Here is a 13,753-nt window from a genome sequence, read left to right as displayed (position 1 = left end):
GAGAGGTGGAGCGTGTGCCTTCGGATTGGGGGTGGGTGGGCAGGGGGTGCAGGTGCCTTCAAGGGAACTCGTACTTACTCACATGGCCAAGGGTGAGGGGCTCTGCAAGGCAGCGGAGCGTGCACAGTGAGATGGGATCCCTGTCGGCCTCCAGATTGGATTGTGAAATCCCAGGGGTAGATGACGTCCGTCTCACCCCTCAGAAGCCATCGCTTAGCAAGGACACCGCGTGACTTTGGAGGAAAGTGACTCCTTTTGCCTTTTCCCGACAGTCCTGACCACACAGGCTTTTAAAGACAACAATAGCCGCAGAGACAAAGCATGACCAAGACAGTGTCGTCTTCGGACCTTCCCCTCTCCCCCAAATGACGTCTAAGGCCCTGGGAACATTGTAGAAACTGGGCCTTGTCCAATTTTCATCGTCCCCTGGCAGCCCCAGCACTGGCTCTCAGGAGCCCTGCCAGCCAGCTCGGGGGAGGTAATGCCTGGAGATGCAGATAAAGATGTCGTACCGCCCCCAGGTCAGGCCCCAGAGCCCCATCAGGTCAGGACATAGGGGGCAGGGAAGAGGAACAGAGTGTGTTGGTTGGCCAGTTGACTCCTCCCAGCCAGGGGGGAAGGTGGGAGGAGAGAGAGAAGGGTGTCTGCCAAGTTTAATTAACAGTGGAAACTGGCCACAGGGGAGGAGAGAGACAATCTGCAGGGGAGGGGCAGTTTACTGGAAGATGGGCTGCTGCTGATGCCAATAATGAGAAAGAGGCACGGCGCTCTGCAGGGAGCATCACCAGAGCGCAGCCTATGGTGTCGTAAGCGGGGCTGGGCTGAGCTCAGATCTCAGAGGTGTGAGCAGGACAGTGTAACTGTGTCTGCTTTGTCTGAGTAGATGTCTTCTGAAAACAGTCCACCAACACACCAGCCGGTTTGGTATATTACTCCCTAACCCTTTCAACTGCCCGCCTCCTTATAACAGCAGCAAAAAATAACTAAGAAAATAGCAGTTGAGTTTAGCAGATAGGCATGCTGTTGTATTCTGGTTTTTTGAAGATACACACGGATTGGCTGCTTTGCACTTGACTTTAGTTCATAGGTCTTTATGTCATGTATAATAGGTGCAGAGGAATGCTTTGAGAAGTCTGTGATGCTCATTGTTGAGACAGAAATGAATCGTGTGGGTTGAATTTGAAATGCAGGATATAGCTCACTGAACACTGCTTAGATATTTTTTAGTAGGATCGATAGAGGACTTGCTGGGTTGCTGGGGGTTTTCTGGTTCCGTCTCCCTTCAGAGGATGTGCAGAGCCCACCTGTGATATCCCTGCCAGGTGGGCATGGAGTGAATGCCTGTGTGGTGAGAGTCCCCAGCACCTGGGTCTTCTCGGACCGAGGCAGCACTGACCGTGAGGCCACCCTGCCCTGCATCCAGTAGCTGTTTCAGGGGTGCTGTCGGAGGCCAGTTGAACAAGTTGAATCCCTTTGGGCGGTCCTTTCCACTTCCCAAGCAAGCCCCTTCCATCCATGCTATGCACCCAGAGGTTTTCCAGAGATTCTCAGAAAATGTGATAATGAGGCCACTGGCCATTCCAGGCCACTGTTGCACTGCTTGCCATTAGAAGTCCCTTTTTTCTAATTTTCTTTTTTTTCCCTCTCTCCTTTCATCTCTCTCTGGTGGGCACACCTGCTGTTAATAGCTCCCCAGCATGCTGTCTATTCTGCCAGGGCTGTTTATTGCCCTGCCCTCTGTGTGTGGTCTTCATCTTTCCCCCTCCACATCTTCCCCATCCTTTTAGGGTCTCCCCTGTCCCCTAGTGCACACCTTCCTCCCCTCATCCATGAGTTTCCTTGATCTTCTCCTTCTCCCCTGCTCACTCCATGTTTTTATCCCTTTTCTTTCCATTTTGAGGGTGTGCAGGTATAGAGTAGCTAGTCAACAGTTGAGATGGGAGAGAACCTCTTAGATTTGACCCTGCATTTTTGATCCTGGAGTCCAAGGTCTCATTAATTCTTGGTTGCTTTCTGACACCAAAGCCCTAAGGCTCATTCAAAGGCTTTATTGCAAAAATCTCATCTCTGGCTCACCCACTTTGCCCAGTACACACACGCCTTCATTGTGTAGTTCTTTTGGTTCCAAGAACAAAACATTGCATTCTTCCAATTGTCTTGTTTTATTTGACCCACCATCTCTGCATGTTGTGCTTTTTTCAACTCCCATTCAATCTCTGGGTCCATTCGCCCACCCTCTTGCTTTTGTGTCATCTGTCGTCTTGGTAAGCAAAGCACACCTTTGTTTCTGTTCATCATGGGAAACGGTATCTCTGAAATGCGTCAGGGGAAAGGACCTTCTGAGCCGTCTGGTTGAACCCCTTCATGTTACAAACTTGAGAAACAGAGATCCAGAAAACCGAGGCCGCTGGCCAGCTACTCACATGTGGGTGAGAGCTGGACTCAGACCTGGATTTCTTGTCCCAGAGGTTTTTCCTGAGGCCAAACAGGTAACATCCTGGCTTTGAAGATATTTAAATTCAAAGCAAACCCTGGTGGTTATGTGTCTGCCACTAGGAGTCAACAAGTGTCAACCTCCCTCCCCCCCCCCCCCCAAAACTTGTTATCCCCCAGCTTTGGTGACTGTGTAATTGCTCATAATTTTATGAGTAACTTTTAATACGGGGGCAGCCACTGACTAAATTATTAAGGACTGAGCTTGAATACAGGTAGAACCTAAGAGCAGAACAGTCTGGCATGAAGAACAAGTCTGGCATGAAGATGCTTACTTAGGCTCTGTTACTCTCTGTATGGAAGCCAGAATCACCCTGATACAAACCTGTAGGAAATCCCCAGGCCCCTTGTCACCCTGAGTGTGTGACTCCCTTGCTAAGTAAGCCTTTCCCCAGATGGCCTGATAAGAAGCCAGCTGACTGACTCTAAGCTGCCCTCTGCCCATGCAGAGATCTGTCAGACGATGGCCAAAAGTGAGGTGGAAACAATAAAAACACCGCAGACGAGACCCTGTCGACCACATCTCCCCGGCCCGGCCCGTGATTCTGATTCTAGTGCCTGGCGCGGTGCTGGTTCTCAGCCTGGCGCTGAGTTCAGTTAGTCTGACAGTGGTTTCGGGTGTAGACCAGAGAGCCCTTTGGGGTCAGTAACAAATGGCCTCTCTTTCTGCCTGCAGGCTCCACCTACAGCGTCTTGTCCATCATGCCCTCAGACTCGGAGAGCAGCAGCTCACTCAGCAGTGTGGGTGAGTACCTCCTTCCCGGAGGACCTCAGGGAGGCGGGGGGCTCGGGGCGCACCGGGGCAGCGGGGGTGCGTGGGTGGGAAGTTGGCCCTCGCCTGTTACCTCGCTCGTGCAGTCTCTCTTCCCCCTCTTACTGGAGGAGGGCGGAACTCTGCTGTTAGCAGGGGCGTGCGTGCTGGGGAGGCACTCCTGTCGCCGCTTCTCCACTTTGTCCGGGCACAGGACCTCACAGAGAGCCTGTGGTCCCCTGCCCTCAGTCCCCAGCCTCGTAGCGCCCGGTGCCCGCTGTCCAGGAGGCTGACCCCTTTGGGAACTGTCCTTTGTGAGCAGGAACAGCCCACGGGGAGTGAGTATTGCCTTAAGGGCAGAAGTCACCAGTTCATGCTGAATCGGGTGTGTGTCTCTGCACGTGGGTTCCAGAAGCCGTAGAGCGAGGCTGTCCCTGCTGTCATTGGAGATGTCTCAGGGGAGGAAAGCTGTCAGTCTTCCAGTCTTCCTGCATCTCCGTGGCCTGTCCCCTGTGTCCCACCTGTCCTGCATGTAACACCCTAGTGTGGCTCTGTGTCCTGGTCTGAGCTTGACACCTTCGGTGGTGAGTCCTGGAGGTTTTGAGTCGGAAGGGCTCACAGATGTCATCTGGTCCAATTCTTTCCTTTTCCTGCAATAGACAAATGGGGAAATGGACACTCAGAGAGGGGATGCCTTGTGTCTGAGATTCTGGAACTAGCCGGGGAAAGGCCTCTTGTGAGTTAATCTGACTGGTCCAGAGCACCTCCGGGGTGGCAGAAGTGGGCTTGTGATGTAGTGGTGAGTAGGCAGATGTAGTCCTTGTGCTCGTGGATCTTAGGGTCTACTGGGGTGATAGTCAGGTGAGTAGACACAGTAAGTAAGGTCAGAGTGATGAGAGGGGTACCAGAGGGAAGATTGTATTCATTTTCTAGGGCTGTCCTAGCAAAGCACCATAAACTGAGTGGCTTACACTATAGAACTTTATTCTGTCCAAATTCTGGAGGCCAGAGTCTTAAGATCAAGGTGTCAGCAAGGCCATGTGCCCTCGAGGGCACTGGGAACGGGTCTTTTCCAGGCTTCTTTCCTGCTGGTGGTGTGTTGGTAATTCCAGACCATCCTTGGCTTGTAGATGCATCACTGAGGTCCCTGCGTGCATCTTCACATGGTGTTCTCTCTCTGTATGTGTCTCCAAATTTCCTTTTGAAAACAGAACACAATTCACGTTAGTTTTGGGACCTGCCCTACTCTAGTATGATCATTTGTAAGGACCATATTTCCTAATAAGATCACATTCACGTTTACTGGGAATGAGGACTTTAGCATCCATCTGTGGGGCAAAGTTCAGCCCCTCAGAGGTCCCGGCATCCTCCTTAGGGTTCAGGGAGGACTCTGCTGGGACCATAGTCCACTTTGCCCTGCCCGCTTTGGGTCGGTGAGATACAGGGATTGAGTGGTGGAGTTGTGGGGATTTTGAACATGGGACTGGCTTTCAGGAAGGGTGTGTTCGAGCAGTCAGATTGAGTGCTGCGGTAAGATGGGTTTTTGTAAAACTGGGCAGGTTGAGCTCTGAGCACACCTCTCTTGCCCCACCCTTTTCCAGCTCCGTATTTCCCTTGGGAACAAGGTACAGTGGTCTAACTGGCATCTGACAAACCCATTCACATTGACACTTCAAAGCTTGAAGTGTTGCCTTTCCTAGGAGCATTTGCATTTTATAAGGAAATTCTAGAGAGATTGCTTAAACCACAGCAGTTATTGTTAATGGTGGAATTTCAGGCATGAGTAGGAAGTTAAGTTTTTTGTGGCTGGACCTTTGTATACTTTGGAAGAAGCGTCATGTCAATGACCCACCAGTTGGCCCTTGGGATGGAGGGGTCACCAGTGTCCCTGGATACGTGTTGGCAGGCCGGCAGAGAGCAGTGTTGTGTTGTACTTCACTGTCTGTGCCCAGATCTTGGATGCTCAAGATCTGCGTGCATCCCTTCAGGTCAAAACCTCTCCAGTTTCCCAGTAGCCAAGTTCTCCTCCTCTTACTTTTCTGCATAGAGTCAACGTTGACCTTGGGGTGAGTAGCCCCACTTCTCTGCAGGCTGACCTCAGTGTCCCCATGGCTGTATTGGCCAGAAGGCTTTTGGCTGCAGCAGTACAAAATACCTATTCATACTGCCTTAAACGAGAGAAATGTGTGATCTTGCGTGGTAAAGGCGCTGAGGGTGGGCTAAGTACATCAAGTGTGACTTTGCGGGCCTCTGTGTGGTGTCTTCCCTCACGCCAATGGCAGGGGCAGCCGTCACATCTGGATCTGACAGCGTCCAGGGCTACGGTGCTCATTGTGGGAACTGCTAGCCACATGTGGCTATTTAAATTCCGGTGAATTAATGTGAAATGAAATTTAAATCGCTAGTTTCAGTAGTCACACTAGCCACATTGCAAGTGTTCTGTAGCACCTGTGGCTAGAGGCTACTGTAGTAGACAGACCAGATAAAAGAACGTCCCTATCATCACTAGTGGCCCGGAGGATGAAGAAGGTCATCTCCTCTCATGTCTCCTGATGAGTAAAGAAGCCTTTCCCAGAAGGTCTTCAGCATAGTCCCCAGTCCCTGTCTCTTGTGTGCCCAAACCACCTCTCGTGCAGTGTGGTCCTTGGACCAGTAGCACCCAGATAGGTGATAGAAATGCAGGTTCTTGGGCTTCAAAAGCTCTGAGGATGGGTCTCAACATCCACTTTTAACAGCTCTCTTGTTTGGAGGTGAGCTGACCTAACCTGGTCCCAGGCACGGGCACTGGAATGTCTGTGGCCAGCTTGGACCAGTCCCTTGGAATGGAATGAATGGAGGGTCAGCCATGGCCCACTGCAGCACCTTCAAGAGGAATTCCTCCTGGCTCAGCCGCATCTAATGATGGGCAGAGCACTTCCTTTCCTAGCCATCTCAGGCACACCATGGTCCTGGCTGAGGGGCTGATGAGTCAGATGGAGACTGGCTATTTTTGTTTGTTATGGTCTTTCTCCATGAACTTAAGGAAAGGTAAGGTCTTATAATAAAAATATCACTTTCACTTTCCCACTTATATCTCCCTAGCCAAGAATGTTTGGGAAAAGAGCAAGTTATATGCAGCTAAGAGAAAATTGGTAGGTGGAACCTTGGGTATAGCATTTTCTCTGTAACAGCTGGTACCTGGCTGTCCCTCACCTCTTCCCAGCTCTTGTTAGGTCCTCAGGTAGTCTGTCCATCTTAGCTTTCCAGCCTGACCCTGCTAACAACATACCAACAGACTTAAATGTTGCTGTATCTTGTTAGGCAATTTTCACCAGCTGAGCACATGTGGCTTCTTTGAGGCTTTCCCCCACCCCATGTGGCCTGTTATTTAAGTAGCTGGCCTGTTAAGTAGGCCCCATGAATCTGCCCAGGAGAGGCACACTCTTTTCAGACAATCCATATTTTTTCCTCCCCATTCATCCTGACCTCATTTCTCAGGTGCCCCTTTTTTTTCCTCCTCCCTCATCTTGGATAACTAGAGAAGTTTTAAGAAGAAGAGAGATTTTTGGGCAACATTTATAAAATGAGCCTTAAATTCCATACACATTGAAGTAACAGGGGAGCTTTCTTATTAAAGAGAGAGATGTTCTGGTTTGTCGGCAAGAAAAAGAGCTGGAGGGCTTCCTTACGATCCCAGCAAAGATTCCTTGAAAGTGCAGCTTCTGGTTGAAAGGATGGTGGGGTGGATGAGCATCGAGGCAGGTTACACCTTGACCCTGTGCCCTGTGACCCTTCCTTCTCTGGTTCTTTTGGACCTGGGGCCTGTTTTTTTCTCAGTTTATCAGATGGACAGGCTTCCCTGGTGGCTCAGATGGTAAAGAATCTGCCTGAATGTGGGAGACCTGGGTTTGATTCCTGGGTTGGGAAGATTCCCTGGAGAAGGAAATGGCAACCCACTCCAGTATTCTTCCCGGGATAATCCCACGGACAGAGGAGCCTGGTGGGCTGCAGTCCATAGGGTCACACAGAGTGAGACACAATTGAGCGACTTTCACTTCACTTCAGATGAAGTGGTGGGAGCGGCTTGTCCCCTTGAAGCCTGTGCTCCACACTCATGGGGATCACAGGGGACCTGGCTCCAGGTTTTACAGGCTAGCCAGGTATCTTAGTCGGTCTAGGCGCTATCACAGACAGTAGACTGGGCAGCTCAGAAACAGCACACATGCATTTCTCACCATGCCAGGAAGCATGTAAGTCAAGATCAAGGCAGAGTCAGTGTCCTGGGTTGGGGAGGCACTTCCTGGTTCGCACATGGTGCCTTCCCCTTGTAACCTCACATGGCAGGAAGGGGAGGAGCTTTCTAGGGTCTCCTTAATAAGGCCACTAATCCCATTCATGTGGGCTGCACCCTCATGACCTGATCACCTCCCAAAGGCCCCACCTCCTAATACCACACCTGGAGAGGTAAGGACTTGAACATGGGAATTCGGTAGGGTACACCAACATTTGGACTATAGCCCTAAAGAGGTAAGCGAGTGGCCATTTTGGCTTGTGTAAAGCAAGGAAACCAAGGGAAAGGAGTAGCTAATTCTAATGAGGGGTTTCAGAGTAAGCTCTAGGGAGGAGGTGGCCCTCGAATGGGGTCTTCCAGGAATGGCATTCTGGATGCAGGAGCAGCCTGGAAGCAGCAGGGCCTTGCTGTCTGTCTTGATTTGGGTTTCTGCAAACTGACCCAAGTCAAGGATTCGAGAGCAAGTAGCTGATCTGGGAGGAGATCTGGGAGCTGGGCGAGGCAGCTACTACTGCCCTGAAATCTCACCTCCTTCCTCTCCAAGTCCACGGGGAGCCCAGCTGCAGCCCTGTGCTGACCAAGCAGGGCATCCCCTGGACGTCCGGGGGTGATGCTTTTAAATGTAGTGGATCCTGGACTGCCAAAAGGTCAAGGGATTGGAAAACGACTCTGGGCAGCCAGTGCAACTTTGGTTCACACCAGAGGTTCTCAGACTTTATGAGGAATCAAATTTACCTGGAGTTGGGTGTTGGCTTCTCCACCAGGGTTCCTGATGTGGTAGGTCTGGCTGGGGCCAGAAATGAGTGTTTCTAGCAATCTGTATGAAGCTGAGCTGCTTTTGGATGTGGAATTGTGTCTTCCCCGATGGCTCTGGCTCTTCTGGGCTGGAGACGAGGACGGCTTGGTTTTGCTCGCTGAGGCTGGTGGTGACCATGCTCTGTTGCTTTGCGTTGCCCCTGATGTTCAGGGTCTGAAGGAGGCTGAGCAGTTTACCTGGACATCCCCACTCCACCCGACCACCTTTGGCCAGTGCCTATATTCTCCTTGGCCTCTGGTACCACAGGTCAGCAGGGCTCAGAAGCAGAGCTGTGACCTGTCTAGCTGTAAATAAGAATTAGACTGGAGGGATGGCCTTCATGGTCAGCTGTGGTGTGACAGAGGAGCTTATAACCAAGAAGACTATCAGCTGCCAGGCTTGAACTGAGCCTCAGTGGTCCATAAAGGAGGCCGCATGAATCAGGGTTAGCAGGAGGGGCCAGGACTCATGATGGCCAACAGGCTGTGTTTCCCTTGCCTGTGCCCCATCTCACACCAAGGCCCAGAAGAGTGATGACTTTCTCTAAACTCCAGGGCCCATGCCAGCTCTCCTGGCATCTTCTAGCACTCCTTTTGGGGCCATTTTAGTCAAATCCAAATTGCTTAACCCCAGAATCTCACCCTGGACATAAAAAGGAAAAAGAAAATCTGCCTTAAGTTTTTATTTTTTAATATATATTTATTTATTTATTTCAGCCATGCTGCTCAGCTTGCAGGCTTTCAGTTTCCCTCAGTTCAGTTCAGTTCAGTTGCTCAGTCCTGTCTGACTCTGTGAACGTATGGACTGCAGCACACCAGGTCTCCCTGTCCATCACCAACTCCCGGAGTTTGCCCAAACTCATGTCCATTAAGTCAGTGATGCCATCCAACCATCTCATTTTCTGTCGTCCCGTTCTCCTCCCGACTTCAATCTTTCCCAGCATCAGGGTCTTTTCCAATGAGTCAGTTCTTTGCATCAGGTGGCCAAAGTATTGGAGTTTTAGCTTCAGCATCTAGTCCTTCCATTGAATATTCAGGACTGATCTCCTTTAGAATGGACTGGTTGATCTCCTTGCTGTCGAAGGGACTCTCAAGAGTCTTCTCCAACACCACAGTTCAAAAGCATCAATTCTTCGGTGCTCCGCTTTCTTTATAGTCCAAGTCTGACATCCATACATGACTACGGGAAAAACCATAGCCTTGACTAGGTTTCCCTACTGTGGATTGAACCTGGGCCTTAGCAGTGAAAGCACCAAATGTTGACCACCAGAGAGGTCCTTTGCTTTCTTTTCAAGTGAGTTCAGATTTGGGAAGAGGAAGGAGTGAAGTGTGGGGGAGAGTGTACAATTTTGCATTTGAATCCAAAAGAACAACTGCACAAAGAGAGTTTGAAGCTCCTGTGGACAACTCATTTGACATTAGTTTTAATTTTGCTTCTTTAAACCATTTCCTATAAGCAGAGTGACTGATGGGGGTGGGGGTGACAAGCCACACCTCTCCTGGAATGGTTGTTTCAGTTTTAGGGCATCATGAGGTGTGGTTTTTTTTTTTTAATATCAAAACTTTTTTTTTAATCATGTTCATTGAGGTATGTACAGTAAGATTTATTCCTTTTACTGTACAGTTTGATGAGTTTTGACAAACACATTAGTCATTTAACCAGTGCCACAATTAAGACAGAACAATCACCCTACCCTGAAGAATCCCCTTCTGTGACTTTGTGGTCAGCCTTTCTTGCCTCCACCCCCTCTAGCCCCTGTCAACCACGGATCTCTCTCCTGCCTCTGTAGTTTTGCCTTTTTCCAGATGTCATGTAAATGGAATCATACGGTGTGTGGCCTTTTGAGTCTGGCTTCTTCCAGTCAGCTTAGTGCATTTGAGGTTTCCCGTTCCCTCTGCCCTTGTGTGTACCAGCGGTTTGTATGATAGTCAGTGCCTTTTTATTGCTGAGATGTATTCCGTTATATGAATGTAATAACACTGTCATTTATCCATTCGACAGCTGCTATAAACAGTTATGTGCTCGCTTTTGTGTGAACATAAATTTTCATTTCTTTTGTGTAAATATCTAGGAGTGGGATTACTGGGTGGTATGGTAAGTGCATGTTTAACTTTATAAAAGACTGTCAAAGTGTTTTCTTTGACAGAAGTGGCTGTATGATTTCATATTCCCACCAGCAGTGTTTGAAAATCCTAGTTTCTCTGCATCCTTGCCAGCATTTGATGTTGTTGCTTTTTTAAAAAAATGTAGCTATTCTGGTAATGATAAAGGGACTTGACAGTTGTCTTCAAATACTTGCATGTTTGTTGTATAAAAGAGAAATTACAGTTGTACCTTATGGCCCTAGGGGTAGATCTAGGGTCGGTGGGAGAAATGAAGATCTTAACTCGGTTCACAGAATAATTGTCTGGGGAGAGGTTAGATGGGCTTTGCTGTGAAGTAGGGAGCTCCCTCACTGTTCAAGAACTCAAACAGTCTTGGTTAGAGGATTCCAGCAACCATTTTCTTGAAAGGACTGCATTATCTTCAAAATGTTTTTCAACCCTGAGATGCAAGTGAAAGAGGAAAACTTTATTTTGAATTGAATGGGTATGGAAAAGGTTTTCGGCAACACTTGCTGTTTATTTTGGGACTTCCTGGCTGAGCCCATCTTGGGATTTTTCTTGAGGTCCCCGTGGTCCTCCTCCGCCCTCTGGCCTCCTTGTTGTGAAAGGACTGGAGCGTCCAGGCGGCAGTTTCCCTAAGTTAACCTGCCATCTTATGGAGTCACAGGCCTGGCTGACCTTCCTTTCTGTGTGTTTCATGTATGCTCAAGCCTTTGGGGCCGGGGCAGGGAACCAGGAGGCCACTCCTGTTGGGAGACTGTGCAGCACGGTGACTGAGGCCCTGGGTCTGGAGGTGGAGCCGGGTTTGTGTGGGTATCTGCACGTTTCCTAGCTCTGCAGCCTTGCTAGATGTCAGTTTCTCACATGGTAATCACAGCATGTACTGGGGAGGGTACCCTGGGGATTAATGAGGTGAGGACCCAGGTGCGTTTAGCATAGAACCCAGTACCTAGGCTGCCCTCAGCAAATGACAGCACTCATGTCATTGTCTCCAGGATCAGCTGCCCCTGGGTCCTTTCAGCTGCAGGGCCGGTGGCCTCATCCTGCCGGAGACAGACAGGGGCCGGCGGCTGTGTGCGGTGACAGGTCTGACCCCTACTTCTGTCGGGCTACTGCTTCTCTCTCTAGCCTCCACAAAAGCTAAGGACTGCATCTTCCTGTTGCTTCATTTTCAAAATGGGGTGAGAATTCTTTATCTCTCCGGAGGCAGGTTTTTGGGCCTGGTGGTGCTTTTCAGTTTCGAAATTGAGATATGATGTTTCTCTGATTCTTACTGAACTTGATCATAGGTCAGGTCATTCTCAAAGCATGGTCTGGTGTCCCTGAGGTCCTTGCAGGGAGCCAGTGCGGTCAGAACTGTTTTTATAATGATACTGGGATGTCTCTTGCCTTTTGCATGGTCGTCCTCACACAGACTCCACTGTGGAGTGGAGTTTTCTAAAGGTTCCATCCGCAGTGTGTGATGCTGCAGACATGTGAGGCTGTAGCTGACTCTGTTAAGCCAGACCTCAAACGTCATCATAGAGACGCACGGCAGTGCCATTCTTCTCGCTGTGTTTTCTGTTTGGTGATGGAAAGGGTAGTTAATTTTTTACAAAAGACATCTTATGTGACTATGTAACAGGTTTGGTTATTTTAAAATTAGTAAATATTTTAAAATACTTTTAAAATTTCTAATCTGGTAGATGTTATTAGGCATAAACATATAAATGAAGGTTCTTTGGAGTCCTCATTTTTAAGAGTGTAAAGAGGTCCTAGGATCAAAGCATTTAAGAACTTTTAGGTTGAGGCCTTGGGCACTGGGGTCAGGCAAAGGGCACTCTATGTTTACTGGCTTGGTGACCTGGACCCATTATTTAAGCTTGATAAGGTTTTGTTTCCTGATCTGTAAAACCGGGATAACAGCAGTATCTTCCTTAAGGGGATGGGAGGGGATAATGTATGAAAAACATCTTAGAAACTGCCGGGCATATGTGAGTGCTACTCAAGGTTGTCTTTGCGGGGTGGCAAGGCACGGACTAGAGCAAAGAGCATGTTCTCTGAATCCAAGTGACTGGGCTGTCCTCCGGGGCATCACTTGTGGTTTGTGCACATTTGAATCAATTTCTTGACCTTGCTCGGCCTGCCTTCCCCCTTTAAAATGGAGATGTTAATATTCTTACCACCTCCAGGGTTGCTGGGAAGATTAGATGAATGCCTGGGACATCTGTGTTGGTTGCTGTTGTGAGGGTTGGTTGTGACAGTTTACACTGAAATCCTTCTTTTCCGAGCTGAGTCTGAGTCTGTTTAGTCTATTCATCCCCTGTCTTGGGTTTGTCAATCTTACACAGATCGCGTCCCCCTGGGTTGGTTAGAAGCTGAGTTAGTTGTGGGCTTCTCTGGAAGGAGTGTCAGGCACATACCCAGAGGAAGCCCCATGTGTCAGAGAGCCAGGTAAGTTAGTGCAAATCAGAAAACAGTCATAGGACTAGAGCTCATAGAAGTGCCTTCATTTGCAGAGAGGAGGGCGTCCAGTCACACAGTTTCACAGAGCAGTAACCAGCCTGTCTTCCAGAACTCCTGGGGGGCAAGGGTGAGGGTCCAGGGTCTTTGGAGAAGGGTGAGGGAAGGCTTCTCCCACTGTGAAGTAGAACCCCTGCAGGGAGGGCGATGCTTGTTGGTGGTGGTCCTGGACCCCACCTTAGAGAACACTCCGGCCCCAGAGGTCTGGTCTGAGCGCAGAAATCCTGATGTTATGGTGGTGCTGGTTTTAAAATAACGTGCGTTTCGAGAGGTAGTAGATTCGGTGGTTGGGGTGCTGACACTGGATAATGTTGGAGTCTCCTGCCTCAGACCGTGGCCTGCCTTGTTGCCCACAGTGTCAAGCTTTCCATCCTCCCTGGCGCTCCCAGAAGACGCGAGGTCATGCCTGAGTGCCTTTCTTGGGGGAAACTTGGTGTACACGAACAGATCCGCCAGCAGGGGTCAGCTGGCGGGCAGTGGTCAGGAGACACAGAGTCAGAGGACGTGTGTCTTGCCCTTTGCACGTTACAGGGCTCCTGGGGACACAGATACTGTGTTCCTGGGGTGAGTCAGCTTCGGGATCCCATCCATTAACTGGGGTGACTGCTGTGGGTTTTTCTGACCCCACTGAGGATCCATGAGAGGTAGAGATACTTAAATATACAAGTATATACTTAAATATACAAGTATATATATAAATATACAAGTATGTACTTAAATATACAGGTATTGCTATAATACCATGGATTTGTCTGTTTTTCTGGGACATTTGAGTGAGGTGCATTCTTCCTAGAAACAGATGGGGGTCTCACCAGAGGTGCTGGTGGTGGCCACTT

The 13,753-nt window shown here is 49.4% G+C and overlaps 1 protein-coding gene across 2 annotated transcripts in view; it reads left to right on the top strand.

Moving 5' to 3' along the window:
- The window catches only part of DLG5 (discs large MAGUK scaffold protein 5), a 120,283-nt gene that overhangs the window by 45,658 nt on the left and 60,872 nt on the right, over positions 1–13,753 (top strand). The window contains exon 2 of one of the 2 annotated variants that reach the window (XM_043925221.1): positions 3,170–3,238. The exons of the other annotated variant lie outside the window; for it this stretch is intronic. Within the exon in view, the coding sequence (XP_043781156.1) occupies positions 3,170–3,238 (69 nt within the window). The remainder of the gene's footprint in view (positions 1–3,169; positions 3,239–13,753) is intronic. 2 annotated transcript variants of the gene reach the window in all.

Source organism: Cervus elaphus, chromosome 15 (assembly GCF_910594005.1).
Source record: "Cervus elaphus chromosome 15, mCerEla1.1, whole genome shotgun sequence".
Classification (NCBI taxonomy): Eukaryota; Metazoa; Chordata; class Mammalia; order Artiodactyla; family Cervidae; genus Cervus; species Cervus elaphus.
The sequence above is the reverse complement of the archived record's forward strand: the minus strand, read 5'-3'. Positions and strand labels throughout refer to the sequence as shown.